We start from the raw sequence: 24,409 nt of genomic DNA on the forward strand, positions 1-24,409 counted from the left end.
GAAATCCAGGAGCTCAGGAAATGCAGCAGCCTCTTGACTTGGCACATGGATCCCAGCTCTCCTCTTCCTCAGCAATTTTCCTCAGCACCTCTTCTTGCTCCCTCACTCAGCTGTTTGTCCAGCAGCCCTGCATGGCTTTTAGGGGCTTCACCAGCTGAGTACTGCAGAGGCAATGGATTTGGACAAGCAGAGAAAACCCCAGACAGTGACCTGGATTGCTTAACTTTCTGATCTTGATGAGCAAAACCCTCCCTCAGCATGCAACTGGGAGGCTGAGCTTTCATGTTTTCCTCTTCCTTTGTGTTTAGCTCTCTCTGGGATGAAAATAGAAACTGAAAAATAGAAACTCTTTGCTTATCTTCCTTGACAAGTCATCTCATCAGGAGAACCTTTCACAACACCCAACAGGCTGTAAACCTCTGTCCAGTATGTCCCCATGTGGAGCATGAAAATTGGGAGTGTGTTGTTATCTCTCCTGCAAGAGCCTCACTCTTCCCTGCCTCCTTTTTTTTCAGGAGCACCAGAAACATAATCTTAGGGGTATCTCTTCTTGGAACCAGCCCAGGTAGTGATGTTCATGTGGCACTGGGTAAAAGGTACCTGTGTGTGCATTGATGAGCAGCCTTGCTCTTCCCATGTTCAAGAACAAAGAGCATAAAGGGGAGGTGGGAGATGGTGTTGGTGAGCCAGGAGATGGTGTTGGTACAGTCGGCCTAAGGATAAGAGTAGCTGTCCAGCTCTGTAACAAAGCTCCTCCATATGGAAATGCCTGCTTTCCCTGCAGACTCTGGCCAGGCTCTCCTGTGGCATTGGCGTGTGCTCTGATGAGCACTTGGAGCTGCACATTCCCTGTGAAGAGCTTCACTATGAATCCTTTGGGAAAGGAAGAGACCTTGTCTGATCACTGACTTTAGCAAGCATTAATTCAGGCAGCTCTCATGGCCAGACATGTCCATCATTCCCTACACTTTGGCTCCACATTAGAATGTGTTCTGCAGCTTTAGTGTGAAGCAGTTGGCTGGACTGAACTTGCCACCCTCTGTAAGATGTAGAATCTCTCCTGGCCCTGCCAGGGTGAGGGTGGCACACAGACCAGGCAAGAGTTGGCCAAGTTAGCACCTTCTGGTTAAGGTGCTGGGCAAACAGCAGTACTGCAGAGTTCCTGCCCATAAATTGGACAAGTTGCAAGTGATGGGGAACAATAGTTTTTTTCCTCCCTCATTTCTCCTGCCCCTTGGATGGGTGTGGAGCAGGGAGATGTGGGGCTGTGAGGAGCCAGAGCTCAGAGCTCTGGGGTGAGGTGATGATGTGCCAGGCTTGCTGGTTTGTGGTTGCCCCTCCAGTGCTTAGCTGAGCTCAGCTGGGGTCCAGAGCAAGGGGAGACCCTTAAGCTGCTCTGGGTGAGCACCTCAGCCCTTCTCTCCTGGCAGCAGTGTTGACCAGGAGGCTTCTGAGGAGACAGGGCAAGCAGTGCGTTCCACTGGGGTGGTCTCCAGGGAGGATCCCCTCCTCAGGGACTTGTGTCTTCTCTTCCCCATAGTGAGGCCAGGCATTTCTCACTGCCTTAGCAGGCATTACAGACCTGGGTAGTGTTGTCCATTTCCTCTTGAGCATCATTGTGGCAGCTGCTTCATCATCAGCACCAGATGCAGAGTGAGATCCATCAGAACTGCTGCAGGCCTTTCTCTGCAGTTGCCATGTGTTTTGCAGCTCTTCCTGCTCTGTATGAAAGGTGGGAGCTGGCTGCAGAGTTTCTGCAGACCCTCAAGATGCCTTTGTGTTCAGCTGTGAAGCTGTTGTGCTGCAGCAGCCATCCTCTTGGCTAGCAGGATTCGTGGAAAGGGTCAGTCAGCATCTGCTCTTCAGACCTCCTTTCAGGCTGTCACTGTCACTGTCACTCACAGCAAATGTCTCTTCCCGTCCCAGAGGGATAAGAAGCCTTGGGTGAGGATTCCTGATGCTGAGACAGCAGCTCAGAAAAGGGCTTTTTCAAGAGGCTGTTGTGTCTGACTGTTCCTGGCTCCAATGGGTGACTGAACAGTCTGGGGTGGTTTCAAGTCACAATCAGCTGGGGACTGAAGCTGCAAAGTTCTGATCTGTCCATTAGATCTTTGCTCCATTAACAAATCAGATGCAGGCAGGGCCCAGAGTGGTCTTTGCCACCTCAGTTGGTACCAGGAGCAGGCCTGGTGAGCTCGGGTGGAGTGGTTTAGCTGTGGGAAGGAGTTCAGCCCTTGTGCAATGGTGTTGCAGGCTGTGTCTGGTGGCACTGGGACAGGGAAACCATAAGCTCATGTTCCCTCTACCCAGTGTATTTTGGGTGGCTTCCCCAGAGCTTGTAAATGGCTGCAACTGAGGAGTATTTGACCCTGGGGTGACTTTCAGTGGGCAGGGTCCAGTGCAGCCCAATGAGTGTGAATTTCTATTTAAACCTTGGGGGTTTTGTAATCTTCCTGAGTTCAAGTTCCTCTTTCTCAATGGAGTTGGAGCAGAAATTTAAGGGAGCAAGTGGCAGAAGATGAATTTTCTCCATCTGAAGGGCCATGGCAAGTGCACAGTGCTGCAGAAGCATGGGTCTGACCCTCCTCACCATTCCCAGTCAGCACCATTCATGCCAGCATCCCGTGGTCCCCCGTGGGGCAGGGGTGCCCTGTCCTGCTTCAGATGGGCAGCACAGCAGAGGAGGGGGAAGGCAGAGGGGGTGCTTGTGCCACCATCTCAAACCTGCCATGTGGTTTGAGGTTTAATGCAGCCTTGGGAGGAAAGACAAGGAGCTAACAGCGTGTTTGGGAGGACTGGGACTCCCCTGGGCATTGATATCCAAACCATATTGGCCAGGGCTTTGAAATCTACCTGATGATTTTGGATCACCATCTTGAGATATGAGGCAAATTTGAGACATTGCTGAGCACTTCTGGAAGACCAGACCTTTTAAATTGGCTACTTTAAGGTTTACTTTTGATTTATACAGCCCCTATCTATTGTTTTCTTATCAGTAACACTCCCTTACCTCCTTAGGTTTTGGGAATGTGTAAAGGGAATGTGTAAAGTTTGCATCCAGACGGTCAGGCTGAGGGATCAGAGTGCATCACAGTAATTTTGTGTTCAGTTTGATGGATTATTTCACAAATTTTAAAGTAATCTTCATTACTAGTGGAGAGTATGAGGGTAAGCAGGTCTGGGTGGTGTAGTTCCATGCTGTATATTTAGACCAAGTTTCATGGTTTGAGGCTATCTCATCTTTGAGACCCCAGAGCACTGGACCATAAAAGGCAGTGGATCTGGAGCACAGTATGGGGTAACAGACTGAAACAAGTTCAGTTTTCTCTGCCCAGAGTCCCAGGGTAGTCAGTGTGCTGAGTGGGAAGAAGGTAAGAAAGCCCCTGACAGCCTCCTAGGGGCATACAGCACATCTCCACATCTATCTTCCCTTTTCCAAGCCAGGCTTGCCAAGGTGGTACATCTGCAAGCTTGAGATGGGAGTGCAGAGTGGTCCTGGAGTGGAATAACCTGTGATTGATTTCATAAAGCTATGTTAAAAACATGTTACATCCCTGATGCTGACTTCTTGTTTTTACCTCACTCCTTTTTGCATCCAGCATAGCAGTGAAGGGGGTTTTACCTCTTCCCATTCTCCATCTCTCCTGAAATCAAGCATCTTCAAAGACAGTAAACCTTCAGGACTCCGTCCCTTCCCCTTTGCCTTGCAGAGTTAGGCAGCTCTGGGTGACAATCTGCTGGATCCCAGACCTCGGGGTCTCCATCCTGCAGTGTCTGGGTGCTCCAGAAATGTGCAGGAGCCATGGGGAATGCTCAGTGTCTGAGAAATGAGGCTGTGCTTTGCAGTTTGCTGCCTTTCCCAGCAGAAAGGGGGGAGGGGGGCTGCCCTCTCAGCTCCATTTGCAGACCAGGCACCCCCTCTCCTAACATGGCAGCCGTGTTTCTCCTTGCAGGTAGTGGTGTTCCTGGGAGCCCTGAGCTGGAGTCAGCTGGAAGATGACTGAATATAAACTGGTGGTGGTTGGAGCTGGTGGTGTTGGGAAGAGTGCTTTGACAATACAGCTCATACAGAACCATTTCGTTGATGAGTATGACCCCACAATAGAGGTAAGCTGCTCTGGGCAGGGGGGCTGCTCTCTCTCTCTGTCTGTCTGTGTCTGTTTTCCTCTTGCTCTTCTCTGCCTTGCCACTAACTCAGAGCTGGATTTGGGCAGGGATGTTCCTCTGCTTCTCAGAGCTCTTCTGAGTCACTGCATCTGTGTTCAGAGGTTGCAGGGACCAACTTGTGCCTTCTGCAGAAGGACAGCAGTGTCTGCCTGAGACAGGCAGGCAGCAGAAGTGTGCAGAGCTGGAGTGGGGCTGAGAGGGAGCACTAAAATCCTTTCTGATCAGGTGACAGGGTAGGAAGGGTTTAAAGAGCTGAAGAACCATTTGGTGCCTGTGCTTCAATTTTTCATCCTGTAAAATAAAAGTAATGTATTGACTTTTTGTGCAAGATCTTTGGAGATATGCTGCTGAAATGGGCTTTATCAGAGCTTGTATGTCCTGCAGTTTGAGCAAGACATGCTGACCAGCTGAGCTGTTGTGGTTTCCAGAGTACTTTGCTGCATTGCAAAGTGTTAGAAGTTGATGTATGGATCCCACAGCATGGATGGCAGCACTGTCAGTGCTGAGCTGAGCGCTCAGCCTGGAGAAGCATGCAGGGACCCTCTGTGCTCCTCCAGGCTGTGCTGAGGTGGGGTCTGGTTTTCAATATCCATTACACTGTGGGGTTTTTGTTTGTTTGTTTTGTTCTGTTTTGTTTTTTGCTTTCTAAAAACATATTCCATTTTCCACCTGCTTTCACTCTTGCTAGCAAGGTGCTAATTACCCCCTGCACAACTTGAACCTTTGTTTGGGGCAATATGGGCAGCAGGTGCTGCTCTGCATGAGCAGTTAGTCCACCCTGGAAAAGCAAATTACAGCTTTGTCATGCCTCTTGGACAATAACCTCACTGTCTGCACTCCTAAAGGATTCTCTAGTGAGTGTGTATAAATGCAGCTGTGGTTTCTGCAACTATTAGCATAATGGCTAAAAGGCCCCAGCTGGGATCAGAAATCTATTCTGGGAGGTGTTGTGTGTGTAGTCCCCGCCCTGAAGAGCTTACAACTTAAAAAACCAAGCAAGACAAGGCTTGGTAGAAAGGCAGAAATCCTACAGATGGAAAGGAGAGAAAGCACTTAAAAGCTTGTGCTATTACATCATCTGGCTAAGGTCACCCAGAGAGTCCATGACAAAGACTGGAATTTAATTTAAGGGCTCCTGAGTCTCGGTGCTGCACCTTGCTTATGGCTGTGGTTGTCTTCCTCCCCAGCTCCTCTCTCCTCCTATGTTTATCACCAGGAGCATCAGATGCTTTTCTGAGAAACCCATTCCAGGTTGGTTTTGGCAAAAGAGCTGCTAATGGAGAGCAGCCTCCCTGGGGAGACATCTGCATGGGTGGCTCCTCTCTTGAACCTCAGGGAGGGCAGAGCCAGCTCTGACGCAGTGATGTATTGAGTTCTGGGATCCAGATTTCCTTGTCTCCAGACACAGGCTCCCTGTATGTACCTACAGGGAGTTTTCTCCATGTTAAACAGGCAGCATAGAATGTAAGCCTTGCCTGGCATTTCCCAGCACACCTTCCTTGCCCTGCCTGGTTCTGCTGTGCCCCAGGAGACTCCTGCTCTTCTCTCCTGTTCCTCCCAGATGCTCTCTTCCCAAAGCAGCCATGAGCTGCTCCTCATCATAGAATCGTAGAATGGGCTGGGTTGGAAAGGACCTCAGAGATCACCAAGTCCAACCCTTGATCCACTCCCCCCGTGGTTCCCAGCCCATGGCACTGAGTGCCACATCCAGGCTCTTTTGAAATATCTCCAGGGATGGAGAATCCACCCCTTCCCTGGGCAGCCCATTCCAGTGTCTGATCACCCTCTCCATAGAGAAATTCTTTCTAATGTCCAACCTAAACCTCCCCTGGCACAACTTGAGACTGTGCAACACAACTTGAGACCATCCTCCAGGGCAAGCAGGTCCTGCAGAGAGACCTGGACAGATGAGAAAGATGGGCAATTACCAATCATGGGCAGATGAACATGGGCAAGTTCTGAATCCTGTGCCTAGAACAGGGCAACCCTGGTGTCAAATACAGCCTGGAGAAGGTGGGACTGGAGAGCAGTGTGGCAGAGAGGGACCTGGGGGTCCTGGTTGATGTCAAACTGTCCATGAGCCAGCATTGTCCCGTGGCAGTGAGGAGGTTCCAGCCATGCCCTGGGGTGCATCAAGCAGAGCATCACCAGCAGGTCAGGGGAGGGGATTGTCCTAGTCTGCACTGGTACAGCCTCACCTGGAGTCCTGTGTGCAGTTTGGGGCACTGCAGTACAGAAAAGACATCAAGGTGTTGGGAAGCATCCAAAGGGAGAGCAGTGAGGATGGGGAAGGGTCTGGAAGGGATGAGTTATGAGGAGCATCTGCAGGCACTTGGATTGTTCAGTCTGGAGAAAGGAGGCTGAGGGGTGAGCTCACTGCAGTGTGGGGCTTCCTCATGAGGGGTAGAGATGGGACTGGGACTGATTTCTTCAGTCCTGTGACCAGAGACAGGACTCAGGGATATGGCAGGAAGCTGAACCAGGGGAGGTTTAGGTTAGATCTCAGGAAAAGGTTCTTCACCCAGGGGGCAGCTGAGCAGTGGAACAGCTCCCCAGGGAACTGGTCACAGCACCTGAGCTCAAGAAGCCTTTGGATGATGCTCTGGGGCACATGGTGTGATTCTGGGGGTGCCCACAGACACAGGGACAGGAGTTGGACTTGATCCTGATGGGTCCCTTCCAACTCTACATATTCTATTATCCCTCTTATCCTTAGTGCTTTTCTACCTGCAAGTCCCACCAGCCCTGAAATATTTGCAGCTCCTTCAGTGCCTTGCATCCTTCACCCTGACCATCTTCTCACTCATTCTACAGTGACTCCTTTTCTTTATGCTGCGTATGATGGGGATTTGGGACCCACAGAGTGTTACCTGTGAGCCCTTCCAATGGGACCAGCAGACCTGTGACTTCAGCTGCTTTGGATCATGCCCAGGAGCTGCTTCTGACTGTTCAGCCAGTGAGCAATCAGCACAGCAATGCTGAAATGAGCAGGATAAGAGGGGCAAAAAAAAGAGGATCTGTGCATGGAGCAAAGGCTTTACCTGTCTCTTAAATGAATTGAGTGCAGGCTGTGCTGCAAAGGGGGGTGTGGGTGGCTGGGGGTTCCCCAGGGCAGGAGGGGTGGAGAAATGTGTTTGTCTGGGGCAGAGATGTGGAAATGACTGCCTGCTCCTCTTCTGCCCTCTTGGTTCATTAGTGCAGGTTCCTGTAACTCAGTGCTGGCTGACCTGCAGTAGCATGCTTTGGTACACCTGCTTTCAGGCTGCTGAGGAGCCTCAAGACCTTTATTTTGGGTACAGGAGGGCCAAGGCACCAAAGGAGTATGTGCCATTGCCATTGTGTGGTGTTGAATGAGAGGGGATGGAGGAAGAAGCCAGACTGTGCTGATGAATTCTTTGGGTCATTGCCCACCTTTCAGCAGGCAGCTATGGATAGGCTTCCCAAGCCTCTGCTTGTATCCTGACCAGTTCACAAATGGACCCCTTGACTTGGTCCCAGCAGACCTGGGGTGCTCCCAGCATCTGTCTGGGATCCTGAGGCTGAACCCCAAGTGGATGTTTTTCTGCCACCTGGCATTTCACAGCTGGTCCATCCCTGTTCCCTGGTACAGGGGGTGGTGTAGGACATGGGGCACTGCAGAGGAACACTGAGGTTGTAGGAGGGGGCTGCTGAACATGTGGGCTGGTAGCAGCTACCCCTGCAGCAGCAGCCAGGTCAGCTGGCAGCATGGCAGGGATGGATCTGTCACTATCCTGAGCATCCCAGAGGGTGTTAGGATGAAGCTGTATGCCAGACAGGGGTGAGGAGATCTTGTCCCCTTTTTCTGGGCACTGGGGTGCAAAGCATCCTCTGCAACACTGCTAATGCTTCTGCTTCGTTAGTGAGCTGGCCTTAAGGGCAGCCTGGTGATCACCTCAGCTGAGGTGTGGGGTTGCTTCACTGTGGGTGTGCTGTCTGCTGATGAGATTTCCTATCATCTGGAGACTTGGCAATTAATTATGAAGATGTGTGCTGAGAGGCTGCTCCTCCAGACGCAGGCCAGGGACCAGAGGTGGGAGGATGCACTGCCAAGCAGAGCAGGCACTGGTGTCCCCTTTGCCAGTCCCTGAGAGGCACTGGGACCCTGGAGGTGGAAGCAGTTCTCTCCTCTGTTGCACCAAGGAGGCTGTGATGCATTATTGATCAGGAGTGGGAGCACATCCCTTCAGAGCAGCCTGCCAGTCGCCTGCAGAGTGCTTGGCTGGGAGCCAGCTCATCATTCCATGCTCATTCCTGGTGGGTCAGCAGTCCCCTTTTTGGGAAGGCACAGCTGTGACAAGGTTGTGGCAGAGCAGATCTTTGCCACAAGGTGAGGAAAGACTTAAATTACAGTAGATGGTGGTGTAATAATGAACCAAAAGGTAGAGGCTGTGCTGGCCCCATCCCCTTTCTGTGCCATTCCTGGTCCTGTCAGATACCTCTGGTTTCTGCTGGTTGTCTGCAAATCTGCAAAGGTCATCTGATAACATTGCTGTGGTGGCTGGGAGAGAAGCAGGCATTAGAATTAATTTTACACTGCAGGCACAGGCTGAGTGAGTGGTTGCAAAGCACTGTCCTGGGTGTATTCCTGACTCCCACCTTTGGGACTGGATCCCTGCTCCTCCTGAGAGAGGGGGGAGGCTCCTGCACCATGCCCAGGGACAGGAGGCTCCTTTAGGGGCTTCCCCAGCAGCAACCCTGATGCTGAGCCCAGGCAAGGGGGAGGAATGCTGGAGGTGAGGGTTGCTATGAGGAGCCTGCAGTGAAAGTGAAACCTTTTGAAGGATGCCCTGAGGGATTTCCAGGCCTCCTCACATCTGTGGTATCTTGCACTCTGCTGCATAGGGAATACCCCTGACTGTTTCTGGGAAACATCATCCTCACAACATGATTTTTTATTTTATTTTTTTATTCTGTTTTTCTCGCGTTTGAAGAAGAGCTTTACCATCAGGTCCATTTTGCAGCCTTACTGGTTGCATATTGCCTCTTGTACCTTATCTGAGATGTCTTGAAAATGCTGGATTTCCAGGTCTGGAAATGGATCTTAGCTTCCAGCTCTACAAATCGCAGATAGTGGCTGGTGGCCAACCAGAGAGACCTTTCCTACCTGTCCCCATCCAGCACCTGGGCAAGGTGGCAGCTGAAGGGAAGAGCTGGAGCTGATTAAAGCTTAAGAAAATAGTTGTCAAGGGCTATGCAGTTTGGTAGAGACAAAGCTTCCCCTAGTCTGCCAGAGGCAGGGCTGGGGATGGGGAGAAGGAGCTATCTTCTCTGTGGCTCTGCTAGATGAAGGGGAAAGCTGCTCAGCTGCTCTGTTTTTCCAACAGATTGTGTCAGGTATTTAATGCCACCTCATTTAATGTCAGGTATTTAATGGCACCTCATCCCAGGCAGAGTCAGAGCAGGCACTCACTGCATCCCTTTGCAGGGCTGGACCCGAGCCCTCCCCTAACACATCCTCCTCCCTTTCTCTCCCTCCCTGGCCTGCAGGATTCCTACAGAAAGCAGGTTGTCATCGATGGAGAGACGTGCCTGTTGGACATCTTGGATACTGCAGGGCAGGAGGAATACAGTGCCATGAGAGACCAGTACATGAGAACAGGGGAAGGGTTCCTCTGTGTTTTCGCCATCAACAACACCAAGTCCTTTGAAGATATTCACCAGTACAGGTTGGTATCCTGCCCCTTCCCCCTCTGCAGAGGGTGCCTTGCTGCTGCAGCCCCCCTGCAGTGGAAGCAGTGCCTGCCAGCAGAGAATGAGCTCACATTGCCCAGGGAAGAGATGGAGCAGACAGCCAGTGTCAGTGACTCCAGTAAAACCCATCTGAGAGGATTGCTTGTGGCCCTTGGGGACTGAGAGTGGATCCTCTGCTTCCTCCTCCCACCTTCCCTCCCTAATAAATGGAATTGCTTTGTTAGTGCATTCAATCTCAGCAGCTTCTGATGGGCCCAGGACCCGAGGGAGGAGGCTGGGAAAGGCAGGATGGGCTCCTTCCCCTGCTGCCAGCTGCACACATCTGCAGAAATCAGCCCTGGCCATTTGGGGCAGAATTGGGGCAGGAGGGCAGTGTCCCAGGTCCAGGCTGGATGGGGCTTTCGTCTATTGGGAGGTGTCCCTTCTGATCCAGGGAGCTGGATCTGATTGGAACCACATGATTTTTAAGGTCCCTTCCAATCCAAACCATTCCATGACCTGAGGCACTCCAGTCCCTCCTCACCAGCACAGGTCCCGGATAATCCTCTAGCTCCAAGCCAGGCACAGCCTTTCCTTGCTTTTAAGTCAAAGCTGTTGATGTCTCAGTCTTTGGCTGGTTCACGGTGATAATTACACAGTTGGACTAATTTGGCTAATTGTAGATGAACCTAACCTAATTTAGGACGGGACTTTGCTAAAGCACCTACAGGATTCAGCAGCTCTCATACCTGTGCCTGGACTGGGGCTGTTAATCAGACACAGCACAGTTTGGTTTCAAGCCCCAGTTTTAATCACAATGCAGATCACTGGCTTGCATCTCAGTGTGCCTGGGCTCTTTGTGTTTGCACTTTTAAAAGAATATTCCCCAGAGAAACACTGCCTCTCCTAGTAGTCATTAGGACATTTGTCTTTTCAGCTAAATGGAGCCTGTGCACTAAATTTAGTACCTGCATTTGCTGATCAAGATATTACATAGAATGTTTTAAGTGGCTTTATGGTATATCATACATATAATGTAAGACTTAATTTTTATTTTCTACTTCTACTTTTTTCTTTTCTTTTAATGGTGTGTGTGTGTGTGTGTGTAATACATGCCCAGCTGCTTTGGGGTGCAAATTTGAATTAAATTAAAATGGAGAAATCAGCATTTTGAATCATTCTCTTCTTTTCGTTAAATAAAACCCTTTAAATGTTCTGGACATATGAACAAGAAAAGAGAAAAAAAAAAGCTGATCTGTATCTGAAGTTAAATGATTAAGCAAAGAAAGTATTTATCTATCAGGAGGGAATGGAATAGATTGTGGTCATAAGGACCTTTAAGATTTTTAGAAATGTTGGATCTCATCCTTACCCATCCAGTTTTATTCCCAAGGTTGGAATGAAGAAGTGAGCCACCACTCACTAAGTGAGCTTACCACTTTTTCACTTCACAGTTGATTTCTCTGCTTTGAGCCACCTGAACTAAATGGAAAGAAAGCAAACACTACCTGTGCATCTGCCGAAAAGTTTATGGCTGCCAAAAGCTGCTTTATCAGCTTAGAAAATTATTGTGTGCAGGTGGTTGTTTTTGTTGGGTTTTATTAGGTCCTTTTAGAGAGATCAGTTATCCAGTGTGTTGGAAACAACAAGTTACTGCTTGGCTTTTAATTTTGTTCAGCTTGAACTACCTCAAGCTCATGTTTTAATATAGATTTTCATAATTTCAAGTTGTGTTTTGTAAGCATTTGTACTTAAAGAGCAGACTTGTGCTCAGTTTTCATTTCCAAAAGTGTCCCCCTAGCTTTTTCCTGTTTGCTCCCTTGGGTGCTGTGGTCATTTCTGTTCTGAAAGCCCAACACAGGGCTTTTGTCAGGAATGAGGACTGGCTGTTAATTCTTGACAAAGCAGCTGGTGGAGAGTGTTCCTTTTCTTCTTTCACTTTGGCATCTCTTACTTTTGCAGGGAGCAGATCAAGAGGGTGAAAGACTCAGATGATGTTCCCATGGTGCTGGTTGGGAATAAATGTGATTTACCAGCTCGGACAGTGGAGACCCGGCAAGCACAGGACCTGGCCAGGAGTTATGGGATCCCTTACATAGAAACATCTGCCAAAACCAGACAGGTAGGAGGAGGCCTTTAAACAAAATCTTGTTATTCCTCTCTTTTCTGCAGTGCTGTCCTGGAGAGGCAGGAGTGGGCAAACACTACAGTGCAGACAGATGGTACAAGAGCTGGGGTTAATTCCTTCTTCAAGGCTCCATCAGGATGTTCTCTCCCCTTTTGGACTTGAGTGTTCAACCTGGAGAAGTGTGCAGTTCATGCTCTGGCAGCAGTGAAGGGAAGATGCCTTCTCAAGGCTTTCTCCAAGTGTCTCTGCAGCTCAGCTAAGGTCAGGGGACTTGGCTCATCCCATCCATGGGCTGTTTTGGCAGACCTAGAGGCAGAATAAATCAGTGCTGGAAGGACCATGGTGGGCTCCCAGAGCACAAAGGTGGAAGTGGAGCAGCTGATGCCTTCAGTGATGTAGTGGTGGCTTTTCATAGAATCACAGAATCATAGAATGGGCTGGGTTGGAAAGGACCTCAGGGATCATCAAGTCCAACCCTTGATCCACTCCCCCCGTGGTTCCCAGCCCATGGCACTGAGTGCCACATCCAGGCTCTTTTGAAATATCTCCAGGGATGGAGAATCCACCCCTTCCCTGGGCAGCCCATTCCAATGCCTGATCACCCTCTCCAGAAAGAAATTCTTTCTAATGTCCAACCTAAACCTCCCCTGGCACAACTTGAGACCTCTTGTGCCCTCTTGTCTTGCTGAGAGTTGCCTGGGAAAAGAGCCCAACCTCCCCCTGGCTCCAACCTCCTTTCAGGGAGTTGTAGAGAGTGATGAGGTCTCCCCTGAGCCTCCTCTTCTCCAGCCTCAACACCCCCAGCTCCCTCAGCCTCTCCTCATAGGATCTGTGCTGGATCCCTTCCCAGCCTCCTTGTTCTTCTCTGGACCTGCTCCAGCACCTCGATCTCCTTCCTGAGCTGAGGGGCCCAGAACTGGACACAGGACTTGAGGTGTCCTCATTCAGGCTGCTGAAACCTGATGAGTCCCAAGGACCTAAAAGCTCTCTGCCTCTTGTTCTCTGAGGGTTAAACCAAGATCCCTCGTAGTCCTCCTGACTTTGTTCTGTGCCTTTAACTTGGCCATCTGCACTTGAAAGGCAGTGCTAGGAAGACCTAGCTGGGGAGCAGAGCCCTTTCTTCTCTAAACTGTCCCTTTTCTTCGTGGGCAGGTGCAGTAAGCAGTGCTTTTGTTTCAGGGTGTTGAAGATGCTTTCTACACCTTGGTGCGGGAGATCCGTCAGCACAAGCTGCGCAAGCTGAACCCCCCGGATGAGAGTGGCCCTGGCTGCATGAACTGTAAATGTGTCATCTCCTGACCACGGTGAGTGCCAGAGACAGGGATTGGGGGGTGCAGGGTTACCCTGGAAGCAGAAGAGGGGGTGCAGCAGGGAGGCATGGCAGGAGCTCACTGCAGATGCACTCATCCACAAACAAATGCAGTAGAAACGATTCCAGCAGTGGATTTTTTTTTTATGAAACACCTTTGTGACTGAAATAGTGTTTTTCTGTCAAAGCATAGGTGAGTTGGACTCCCACTGTCCTGAGGAAGTGTGCGGGAGGAAAGAGGTTTTTTATTTTTCCTTTGTATTTTCTGGGACAAAATTCTACAGAAATGAGTTTTTTAGCATAGGTGTTTGGTTGTGCTTTCCCCAGAAAGCTCCTTCCCTTGCTGCCCCTCTGAAAGACAAGTTAAGCTGGTGTTGAAGGTGTGTGGTTTGCTGCATGTTCAGCAGATGGGCTCTAGAAAGATAAGGAACTGATTGAACACATTGCTGTCTGGTGTGTAAATTGCAGACATTCTGACTGCAAAAGCTTCGTGTTCTCCCCATTGCAGAGCACAGTCTGGGTATTCGGAGCTGATGCAGTGTTGAGAATGGGCCATCAGGGGGCTCTTCTGCTTTTATAAACTCTGCCTGCTGGAGCCAGAAATGCTGCTGCTCAGACGGTCCATGCTCACTTGCCTGATGTTCTTTTTCTTTCCTTGTTGTTTGGTTGGGTTTTTTTAATAATGAGCTGTTTTAAATCATTTTAATCCTGCTGGATAACAGTGAGTGGGAGCTTCTGTTGAGGTCCCCCCCATGAGCTTGGTGGACTTGAGCCAAAAGTCTGAGATTTGGCTGTGTAACCAGCTCCTTCCATGGCAGAAGTGGAGAGAGGCAACTGGGGATGAGTGCACCAGGGAGATGTGTATCTAAGGACATCTGGGATTGGCTTGTAGGAGAAAAGCCTGCACAAATATTGCCTCAGTGTCTTTTGGGCAGTCTCCTAAGCACGTGGGATGCCCCTTTACCCCTTTACACTGCTGCTAGAGTCCTAAAGGGAAGTGCATCATGTCCTCTCAGAGATGATGCTAAGGTGGAGGTGGGCAGCTGTTTTTCCTCTGATTTTTGAGCCCAAGTGTGTGAGTGCAGCAGAGCTGTTCCCTGAAAGGGAAAAAAAAAAAAAATTGCTTTACTTCCTCTGAGCAAAAAACCCACCCCTCTGCTCCCACCCAAAGCACCTGAGGTCTCCTGGGGGCTGAGCCAAGTGCTGTGCCCAGCACACTTACCACTGCTAAGGGAGGTTTTCCAGGTGTTAGAGTTCTCCAAAGGTTCAGGAGCACTTTCTCCAAATGGGGATACCAGGTTGTGGCTGGTTTTCTGCTCTGGGCTCACACCTGAGAGCATGGGCTCAGCTGCTTCCCTGCAGGGACTGCCTGGAGCTCAGACTCTGTCACAGCCCAGAGGTCAGCACTGATCAGGGCAATGTTTTCAAAAAGAGGGGCAAGAAGGGGTGGGAAGCAGTCTCTTTAAAACACTCTGCTCTGTTAAAAGTGTGCCCTGTGAGTTGCCCACATCTTTATCTGCTAAGGTACAGACTAAACCAGACATCCCAGGTTATTCTAGCTGTAGTGTCCCAGAGCAGAGAGGGATGAACAGCATGGCACAGAAGCAAGGCAAAAACACCCAGGAAAGGTTGGTTGTGTGGCCATAGAGATTTGGCTGCATTTGCCCTGGAATCACTTTGTGGTTCCCATCATCCCTGGAGGAGGGAGAAAGATCTCAGCACACAACACCAGGGTTTGGGCAGACACAGGTCTGGTGAGATGCTCCCTGGTCACACCACAGACCTTTTGCTTGTTCATTTCAGCACAAGCACAGCTGAGCCAGCTCTGGACTTCTTAGAGCTGTTGTGCTGGACCACAGGCTCCCAGAAAAGCTCCCAACATAAGTTTCTTTCCATCTGTGGGCAGCAGCAGTGTCATCCCAAAACAGGGGGGGGTGGGTGATGCAAACAGTCCCTGCCAGTCCTGATGGTGCTAACGAGTGTTCTTTTTTGGTTTCAGCTGACTGGACTGTGTCTTGGAGAGGTTCCTACTGTGCAGAGCACATGGAAAGAGGGGAAGCAAAGGAAGAAGAAATGGATTAAGGGGAGGAGTATAGGGGGAGAGGAAGAGGAAAGGGGGAGCATGAGCCCCTCCAAGGACTAACTCCCATTTCACTCAAGCCTGCGGCAAACAACTTTTTTTCTTTTTTTTTTTTTCCTCCCTCATTCCCTCCTCTTTTGGCCTTATCTCACCCCAGCAACTGTACAAAGCCACAGATTGAATCACAGTAAATTATTATTTGATGGTCTTGACAAACCTTCATAATGTCCTCCTTCCAGCCAGTGCTGCTGGTGGTGCTCTGGGAGGATTGTTGGTGGGATAGCTGATGGGAAGGGTGCTGAGATTTGCTCTCCATGGACTGAGGTCATGCTCTACACCACGAAGATGATCAGGGTGGGGTATTCTTCAAGAAAAGTGCTGTCTTGTCTACAGCATGTTGTTGTCATGTCCCTGTCTCCCCCAGGCCACCTGAAACTTCCTGCTGTCCCCACTTGTAGGTGGGGTGGAAGAGTGCACCTAGTCCAAGCCTTCCTCAGTGCTCACCTGGGTGCTTTGCCTTCAACTTAGTCCTTGTGGGATCCCTGTATGGCCCGTATGCTGTGTTCTATTCCTGTGTTCCCTTGTGTTGACTGGAAGGGAAGAAGCATCTGGGAGATCTCAGAACTGGTGCTGGTTTCTTGCTTCCTTGATTTTTTTCCAGACAGCTCTTTCTGGTACAACCCCTCCCAGATGTTTACCTGCTGCAGCAATAGAATTTGCCCTTTCTGCTCCCTCCAGGTAATGCTGATCCTAATCCTCAGACCCTCACCTGCCCTGTGCACAGTTTAATCACAGGTGAGCACATAGCAGGACTCTCTGCAGACAACTGAGATTAAAAGGATTCAGACCCAAGTCCTTGGGTTTGGAGTGGGTGAGAGTGTTTTAGATAAGGGCTCAACTGAAACCCTTTCTTTGCTCAGCCCTGCTCCTTTGGGATTTTTACCTGATCTCTGAGCTGCTTGTCTCATGTTCCTTCCCTTGCAGAGCCAGGATTGCCCTCAGTGCACAGGGGGGCACAGCTCTCACTGCCCTACCCTCTCCCAAGCTATAGCACAGGGTAATTGAGCTGGCATCCAGGAGAAAAGGGGAAGGTAATCCAGCCAAGTGCAGCAGGGCACTGTTCTGCATGGACTAGCCCAGGCCTGAAGAGGCAGAGAGTTTGGCAGCCCAGGCTGGCAGCAGTGACAGTGAGTTCCCTGTCTCACGCAGCAAAACTGCTGCAGGAACCCCCAGCACAAAGCCACATCCCAGGGTTCCTTCCCAGCATTCATGCAGGCACCTTGCTGTCCCATTCCTTGTGCTCTGTCATGCCAGACAGCAGGAGAATTAAAGCAGCAGGATTAAATTCCAGTACTTTTAGGAGTTGCCGTGTTTGCTTTCTGTCTGGACAAGAGAGGACTTGTGCTCACAGCTTGCTTTTTGTACCTGCATGCTCCAAACCACTGTGGGGCACAGCCTGCCCCTGCCTCTGGCTGCCTGACACCAGTTCCTACAAAAGAACCAGTCCCAGTTCCAGTGGGACAAGTTCCCCAGGGAGGAGCTGCCCTGCCCTGCCCTCAGCTGGGTGTGTGCCTTGCAGCAGCACCTGGGCTGATGCTGGGCAGTGCTGAACAGGCTGTGTCAGGCACTACAGGGGGGAGCTGGACCAGAGGAGCCCAGAAAAGCTCCCAACCTAAGTTGTGTCAAGGGTGAAGCCTGGAAGTATGGGGTTTGTTTGTAAACAGGCAGGGCAGAAGGCAGGGCTCCTCCATTCTGGTGGGAGATGACTGAAAGCATGAACAGCTACAGAGTGGGTTGATGTGGGGTCATTACTTGGTAGGTTTACTGCACTAGGAACTTGGGATTCTTTTCCAATAGAGCTGATCCTTATCCCAGTCTAACAGGGCCTTGGAGGAGAATGGGGTGGCTCTACCTGGGGGCCTTCAGATGAGACGTAATGTTGTGTTACAGACTCTCAGTACATCCTGTGGGCACTCAAGGACCAGATGGCTCCGACCAGAGAGTGGTTTCTCATTTCTGATTGGGTGCCAGAAGCCAGAGTCGAGGACCATGAGCTGAGGAGCTTGGGAAGCAGCAAGGCTGAGGTGTCTTCCCAGGGCTGCACAGCTGGGCAAGGGCAGGCTGGAGCACCCCTGGCCAGGATACAAAGTCCTTCAGCAGTCTGCTCAGGAGTAGGAGCAAATTACAAATGCATCCCTTCCAGAGAGGTTCCTGCACCCCTCAGTGAGGTTTTCCAGCTTGCTCAGGAAAGCTTTAGGTCTGGTAAAGTATCTTCTAGTTGCAAAACACAGTCTGGTTTGCTTTTATCTCCTGTGTTGTCATGGTGCCCATGTCCTGTTCCTCGTGTGACTGAATGCTGAGGTTGTAGGATTTTGGAGATGGTTTGGGAAAGGGTCAGACCTGTCTCTTCCAGCTGCTGGCCTGTTATTCTCTGTGTGTGCTGGGTTATGCCTGATGATAGGAAGGAGGTGGCAGTGCTCAGAGGGTGCTCTGACAGCAAACATCCTTGCCAACAGCAGCTTCTGGGAACCAGTGCAGGCAGCTGGGTCTGGCCCCATGATCAGCATCATTCCCCCAGAACAGGGGAGTCTTGCTCTCTCTGGGTCCAGTGTAGGCTCTGGTTTAGCAGAGCAAAGGTGATGGTCCCAGCCAGGGCTGCTGAGGCTGGGAGCTCTGTGTGCCCTTGTTCTGCTTCCCAGCTCCCAGCACCACTGCCTCAGCTCCTGTGCATGAGGATCAGAGCAGTGTCTGAGCAGCAGGAGAGCAGCACAGCAGCCCAAGAAGGACAAAGACCTCCAGACCCAGCCTAACTCCATCACTGCCTCTGCCAAGCACTCTGGGGTGCAAAGCTCCCAGGCACAGCCTGCCCAGCTCTCTCCCCCAGCTGCAGCCAGGGATGAGTCTGACCCATCCCAAAGCCTTGCTCCCTCCCTCAGCTTGGCACTGCTCCAGGCTCCACTTTGCATCAATTATTTGGAACTTGCTGATGCATTGCACAGGCACACAGAGTAGTTGTCAAAACTCAGCAGCTGCAGGTGGCAGGCAGGGCAGCCTGACCCAGCTCCTGGTGCTGCTGGGTTGGCTCAGGAAGGACAGAAACCTTTGGAGACTGCCAGGGGACCAGAACTAGAGCCCAGTTTGTGGGTCTGTGTTGGTTTCTGGATAGGGACCAGTCCTGGAGCCAGGGAGCTGGTGCTGAGTTGTCTGAAAGCTGTGATGAGAGCAGTGGCTCCAGCAGGGAATGGGGGAGAGGCAGTGGTCCCTGGGTGTCATGGCCATTGGGATTTAAGCAGCAGCCTTGATGCATCCTCCAGAGTTCATTTGCTGCTGGTCCAAGCTGTGGCCAGGGCAGCACCCACCTCTCCTGCTCTGTATGGAGCAGCACCCTGGCCCTGGCAGAGCAGGGGGAGGATGCTGCTTGACTTCCAGGCTGTCTGCACTTTCCCCCTCGAGGATCCCTCCTGTGCTGGGACTGCCCTGCAGCCAAGACTGTACCAGTAACCTCCTGGCACCAGCTGGAGCCTCTGAGCTCAGGATGGACACACCAGGAATAAATATCCTGTGTCTGCCTTGAGGTCTTTCACTTCTCTGCTGGGTAAGTCCCAGGGATGGACTCCCCTTGGGGAGGACTCTGCACTGGATGTTTGGCACATCCTCCATGAACTGAGACCCAAAACCCTACCAGGGATCTGTGTTCAGCTCCTGTTTGAGGCTGGGAATGCCTGAGGCTCCTGTGCTGGTCCCTGCAGGGACAGGGTAAAACCACACCAGGGCACACATACGGGCTGTGCAGACCAAGGAAGGATACCAGTAAGCAACGTTGTACTCCCATTTATTTTTTTTCAATGACCAAGTGACTGAGGCTCTTTCAGAGAGGATCAGTACTCTGCCTGCCACATCCCTGAAACCCAATACAACAAATCTTTCCTAGGTGAATCCCTGCCCTTCTGGACACTGTCCTGGCAGCACGGAGCTGAGGCTGTCCCAGCAGTCAGATAAATGCCATCTCCTAACCCCTGCAGTTCCTGTCCAAGCTGCTCCTGGCAGCACAGGACACACTGGGCACAGAAAACGGTGTCAGTCAGGGATGCTGCTTGCACACAGCTTTTTACAATCATTTTCAGCTGTAAGTGGCACCACCTTGTGCTGGCAGTGACGATAGTCAGCACGACTCAGTCCTCATGTGCTGTGCCATCCAATCCTCCTCCCAGCACTGCCTGGGGGCAGGAAAACAAACTCCAAACCTGAAATCTTGGCCACACCAGAAAGCTGCAGCAGGGCTGCCAAGCAGCAGCCACATCTCAGCAGGGCCATGCAGGGGCTGCCTGTGGGTCAGGGAGCTGGGAGGGGATGGCTGCAGGTAAAGAGGAGCAGTTTTCTTTCCACTGTTGCTGGGAATGCTTGGAATTTAACTGTGGCAGAAGAGCTGAAGAAGACTGGTCTTCTTGCATCATCTGTTGCTTTAGGAAACCCTGGGGAGTCTGACTAGATGCTAAACTTCTGCAACCATTCCCATCACAACCCTGTAAAACACAGCATCAAATATGCCAGACAAGTCTGTTTGGTTCAGCATGAAAAGGAATGACTGACTTTCCCCAAACTTCCTTGCAAAAAAAAAAACCCCAAAGAAAGAAACAGACCCTAACACCCCCCCAACACACACACACACAAAAAAAAAACACCAAACAAAAAACCCCCACACATAAAGACTTTTAAAGTAATGATTATAATACATTAGAAAGGGTCACAGGAGGTGGTTACAGGCTGTACAGAAGCTCAGCAATTCAAAAGCAAAGCAGCCTCTGGCCAGGTTCCCACAGTGCAGGGCTGAGCCCCTGACCACAGCTCCAGTTCCTGCTGGAGCTGCTCACTGGGACCCTGCTGCCTGACACCAAACCAAAAAATACCCAAACCATCCCAAACCTGCAACCTTGGTCTTCAAAACTGCACTGAGGGCAATGAGTGGGAGCTGTCTTAGGGCTGGGAGGGCAGGACCAGGGGCAGCTGCTTCTTGTGCCTTCTGCCCCGGGGCTGAGGCTGGGGCAGAGCTGCAAGGGGCTGGCACCAGGGATTTGTTGTTGCTGCCCTTGCCTTTCTTCTTTCCTTCCTGTCCTCAGCAAAACAGCCCAGGTTGGGCTCCCTGCTGTCTGACCCTGATGCCACAGACTTGCCCAGGCTGCAGTACCTGCAGTGAGAGGCAGAAGAGAAGATGTGTCTGGTAGATCCTGCTTGGAGGGGCTGACAGGAGAGCATTATTCCAGGGAAAGAGATCCACGTTGCCAGCTCAGGCTCCTTTGTCCCCAGATTTTAGGGGTGAGAGGTTGGCGAGGAGCTCAGAGACCTTCCCAGCAAGAAGCAGACTGGTGTGAGCAGGGAGCTTGTGTCTGCCTGGACACTGGAACCAGGTGGAGTTTTTTCCCCAAGCTTGGAGGTGTCCGAGCACCTTGCTGCTTATTCCTGTTAGGGTTTGAAGAAGAGGCCCATCCCTCTGCCCCACATTCTTGTTGACCACCATGCATGAAATGTCATGCTGTAAGTACTAGCTATCTGACCACACTCCCAACATCAGAGCAAAAACCACTTTTTAAGATGTGAATACTGCAAACTACCCCAGACATGCTTGGTGAGGAGCCCAGGTGCACGTGCAATGCAATAGGCAAAGGCTCTGTGCCCAAAATGAGGGAAAAGAGGTCTCAGCTCTTGCACACTTGACCCAAATTCCTGACTGTATAATCAGGAGTCCTCTGAGTGCTTCAAGGAGAGAACAGATCCCTCCCTAGGCTACAGAAAACAAGCCAAATGGTTACCACCAGCACTCAGATGCTGCTCAGAGGACAGTGGGCTGCTGGCAAAAAGCAACCAATACCTGTCCTGAATTACTGCCCAGGTATTTGAACACACAAATAGGTTTAGCTACTGCAGGGTTACTGAAAAATGTACTCTAAATTAAACCCAGTTCAAGCACTGTTGTCCTAGAAAGGACCTGAGTCTCAAAACACAACTACTGAACATTCATAGAGAGCTGTTCTCAGAGAGCAGCTCCCAGCTCCTCAGCACACCTGTGAGGTAGGTGACAAACAGGGTTATATCCCTGCTCTGCAGAGGGAAAGAGGATGGGCAAGGCTGGAGAGACAGCAGATGGGGTCAGACAGAAGCTGGGGGTGGTGTGATTAGCTGGCTACATTCAAACAAAGATGGGTTCATCTCTTTGACACACTTCTGGTGCTTATGTAAACCTCCACATGCACATAAGAAAAGAACAAACAAAAAAACCAACAAAACCCCCAAAAAACCAACCTGATAAAGCCCACAGAGTAGTAAGCTTTCTGCTGGGCTTGCAGGTAGACTTCAGATCAGGTAAATGTTACTGAAGCAGCCTGTGAAATAAAAAAAAGTTTTCAAAGTCTCCTAAGAACTGAGTTTTTGCCCAGGGTTTCCACTGAAGAGATGGGAATCCCTCCAGCCATCCCTTCTGGACAGCAAACACATCTACACCAGTTTATTTCCTGCTGCTTCCATTGATCTGCTGCTTCCTGATCCCTTCATGTGCAGGGATGAAGCAGACACTGGGAACAGGACTGTGAAGCAGCTTTTGCACTGGGATGAGATGTCCCTGCACCTCCAGCCAAGGCTTCAGGCTGTGCAGCAGAGACCCTGGGATGGGGGGGATGGACAGGACTTGGTGCCTGAGGTGGGGATATGGGCACCTATTTTATTACCTCCTCAGCAGTGGCCTGTGGGGACTTAACACTCCACAGCATCAGCTTCCAACCCCCTGTGCCCAGGTTTCCTTAGCTGTTCATTTCTGGAGGGGCCAAGCCAAAAAGGCTCAGATCAGATTCCGGGTAACGTGTGTCCCTTTTCCCAGTTCCTGTGCCCATTCCACCCTGACACTTGACTTGCTCCAAGTAAAAGCAGGCTTCAGATTGACCACTGTGTTTAGACACCATCACACCTCCAGGAGCATACCAGGAAAGACAGAAGCTTTCCCCAGGCAGCAGCCATTTCTCCTGTTCAACCAAACAAAAGGCAGCAAGCCTGCTCACCACCCTGGACCTGCAAGGGACACGCCAGCACAAAGGCCACCAAGCCCTAAAAAACAGGGCTCAACCTTCATTTGTGTCCTTGTAACCTTGGGAACTGAGGGAAAGATCCATCCTGGGGTGGCACCAAGGAAAATGTCCCCTCCCCAGGGACTCCCAGGCTGCTCAACCTCCCTCTGGGACAGCATCCACCAGGCACAGCTGGGCATTGCATAGAGAAGGCACCATGGCCCTGCCTGAAAATGCTGCTGCCTTCCAAGGCAGGGCCAGGGAAAAGAAATAAAGATCTATTGCTATAAAGGCCTTTAAAAGCAATGCTGTTGGCTGCACTGATCAGGCATTTTAAAGAAAGCATTTTGGGCTCCTGTGCCTTGCACCCTCTTTCCTGGCCATGGGTAACTATGGCAAGCAGGAGCAGAAGAAAGCACATTCACCAGCATCTCCCCCAAAATACCACAGTGCTTGGCAAGCACCAAGGAACAAAAACTGAGAGCACTTCCCAGTTTGTCCATAGGAAAGATGCAAACTCAATTTGCTGGTGCTGAGGGACACCACTCCTTGCTGGGTGCTCATCCCAAAGCAGAGGGACAGGCAGTGGCTGCTGTGCTGTCACCCAGACACAGCCATGCTGAAAGGGGGACCCCAAAAATGGGCTGAGGGTGCTGTTCCTTCATCTTCCTCTTCCTCATCTTCCCCCACTGCCACTAAAATGTCACTGATTTGGGCAGCTCTGCCCGAGGAGGGGAGCCTGAAAGGAAACTGTTGTCTGAGGAAGATTTGGCAACCTGTGGCAGTAATTGTGGATGGGGGCTTGGGACAGACCATGGGACTTTCAGTGCATTTAATGCTTTCTGGAGGCTTTTTTTTCCACCTGCCTCCTCTGGGTCCAGCACAAGAGGTGGTAGCACAGAGGCAGCAGGCAAGGGCTGTGCAGTCTCTGGCAGAGGCAATGCCACCTGCTTGCTGCTGGAGAACTCCTGCTCTGCTGCATGGGCCAGCTGGAAGGGAGTGATGGTTCTGAGAACACTGCAGGGACTGTTCCCCATCACTGTGTGGGGTGGGACCTGCTGGAAGGGACAGTCCTGCCCCAGTCCTGCTGCCCCCAGGTCACTGCCCAGCAAGGCAGGGATGCTGCCACCTCCCAGCCCATGCCCAGCCCAGTGCACAGACCCCGGGGTGCTCCCTGGCCTGGCCTGGCCCAAGCTGCTGAGGTCCCCTGTGGATGCAGCTTTGGATGTCAAACGTTTCAGGTCCCTTCTGTCCAGCAGTGCTGCTCTGCAGTGCTTCCCAGCCACTGGGTCCCAGCCCTTGCTCTCCTGGGAGCCACCATGCTGCAGTGTGCTGGGGAGCTGCTGCCAGCTGCCTGGCAGAGGAGGAGGGGGTGCATCCAGGGCTCTCTCTTTGCAGAGAGAAGGTGCTTGCTCTCCTCCTGGCAGGGCAGTAGGATTTGGCTGCCACAACGCCTGGTCCATAGCAGAAAGCTCAGCAGCACTCAAACTGGGAGGAGAACTTGATGTGTTTTGGAGAGAGGAGTCCAAGGAGCTCTGCTCAGCTGGGGTGGGGAGAGAGACTGACTTGTCATCCATCATGGCACAGCTGAGAGGGAGAAGAGGCTGTTCCAGAGGCAGAGCTGGGGGCAGGTGGGCCTCTGTCTTGCTCGTCTTCAGAGAAGAGGGTGGCTGCCCATCCCCAGTGGGCTCTGCCTGACCCTCTTCTCCCAGCAGACCCCCATCAGGAGGGTGCAGGTGGATGTCTGTTGCTTCAGGTACTTCACTGCCCTGAAGGGAGGGAGTCTTCACCTCCCCCATTCCTTCCAGCACCCCAGGACCTCTGTGGGGATGGGGGTCCCTGTCCACGGAGTGCTCACCCACACAGCCATTCTGGCCACTGGTTGCCACGTTGCCCTTCACAGCTACTAGGTTGAGGGAGAGCTCCAGACCCAGGGGTTTCCGTGGGAATTCTTCAGGCTTTGCTGCATTGGAAGCAAAAAA

At 51.3% G+C, this 24,409-nt stretch overlaps 3 protein-coding genes across 17 annotated transcripts in view; 2 read left to right on the top strand and 1 right to left on the bottom strand.

Annotated features, from left to right (window-relative positions):
• HRAS (HRas proto-oncogene, GTPase) overlaps positions 1–15,591 on the top strand; it is a 47,317-nt gene extending 31,726 nt beyond the window's left edge. For all 5 annotated transcript variants that reach the window (XM_071762239.1, XM_071762241.1, XM_071762240.1 and 2 more), the window contains 5 exons: positions 3,954–4,107; positions 9,676–9,854; positions 11,821–11,980; positions 13,166–13,290; positions 15,295–15,591. In XM_071762239.1, coding sequence (XP_071618340.1) covers positions 3,997–4,107; positions 9,676–9,854; positions 11,821–11,980; positions 13,166–13,285 — 570 coding nt within the window. In that variant the 5' untranslated portion in view covers positions 3,954–3,996 and the 3' untranslated portion in view covers positions 13,286–13,290; positions 15,295–15,591. The remainder of the gene's footprint in view (positions 1–3,953; positions 4,108–9,675; positions 9,855–11,820; positions 11,981–13,165; positions 13,291–15,294) is intronic.
• The window catches only part of LOC139804605 (mucin-5AC-like), a 284,635-nt gene that overhangs the window by 156,260 nt on the left and 103,966 nt on the right, over positions 1–24,409 (top strand). The gene's annotated exons all lie outside the window — the stretch shown is intronic.
• The window catches only part of LOC139804733 (USP6 N-terminal-like protein), a 73,613-nt gene continuing 69,286 nt past the window's right edge, over positions 20,083–24,409 (bottom strand). For 8 of the 11 annotated variants that reach the window (XM_071762234.1, XM_071762227.1, XM_071762229.1 and 5 more), the window contains one exon: positions 20,083–24,390. In XM_071762234.1, the coding sequence (XP_071618335.1) occupies positions 23,123–24,390 (1,268 nt within the window). In that variant the 3' untranslated portion in view covers positions 20,083–23,122. The remainder of the gene's footprint in view (positions 24,391–24,409) is intronic. The other 3 variants (XR_011729517.1, XR_011729516.1, XM_071762235.1) reach the window with 3 other exon arrangements.

The sequence above is a fragment of the Heliangelus exortis genome, chromosome 18, assembly GCF_036169615.1.
Source record: "Heliangelus exortis chromosome 18, bHelExo1.hap1, whole genome shotgun sequence".
Lineage (NCBI taxonomy): Eukaryota > Metazoa > Chordata > Aves > Apodiformes > Trochilidae > Heliangelus > Heliangelus exortis.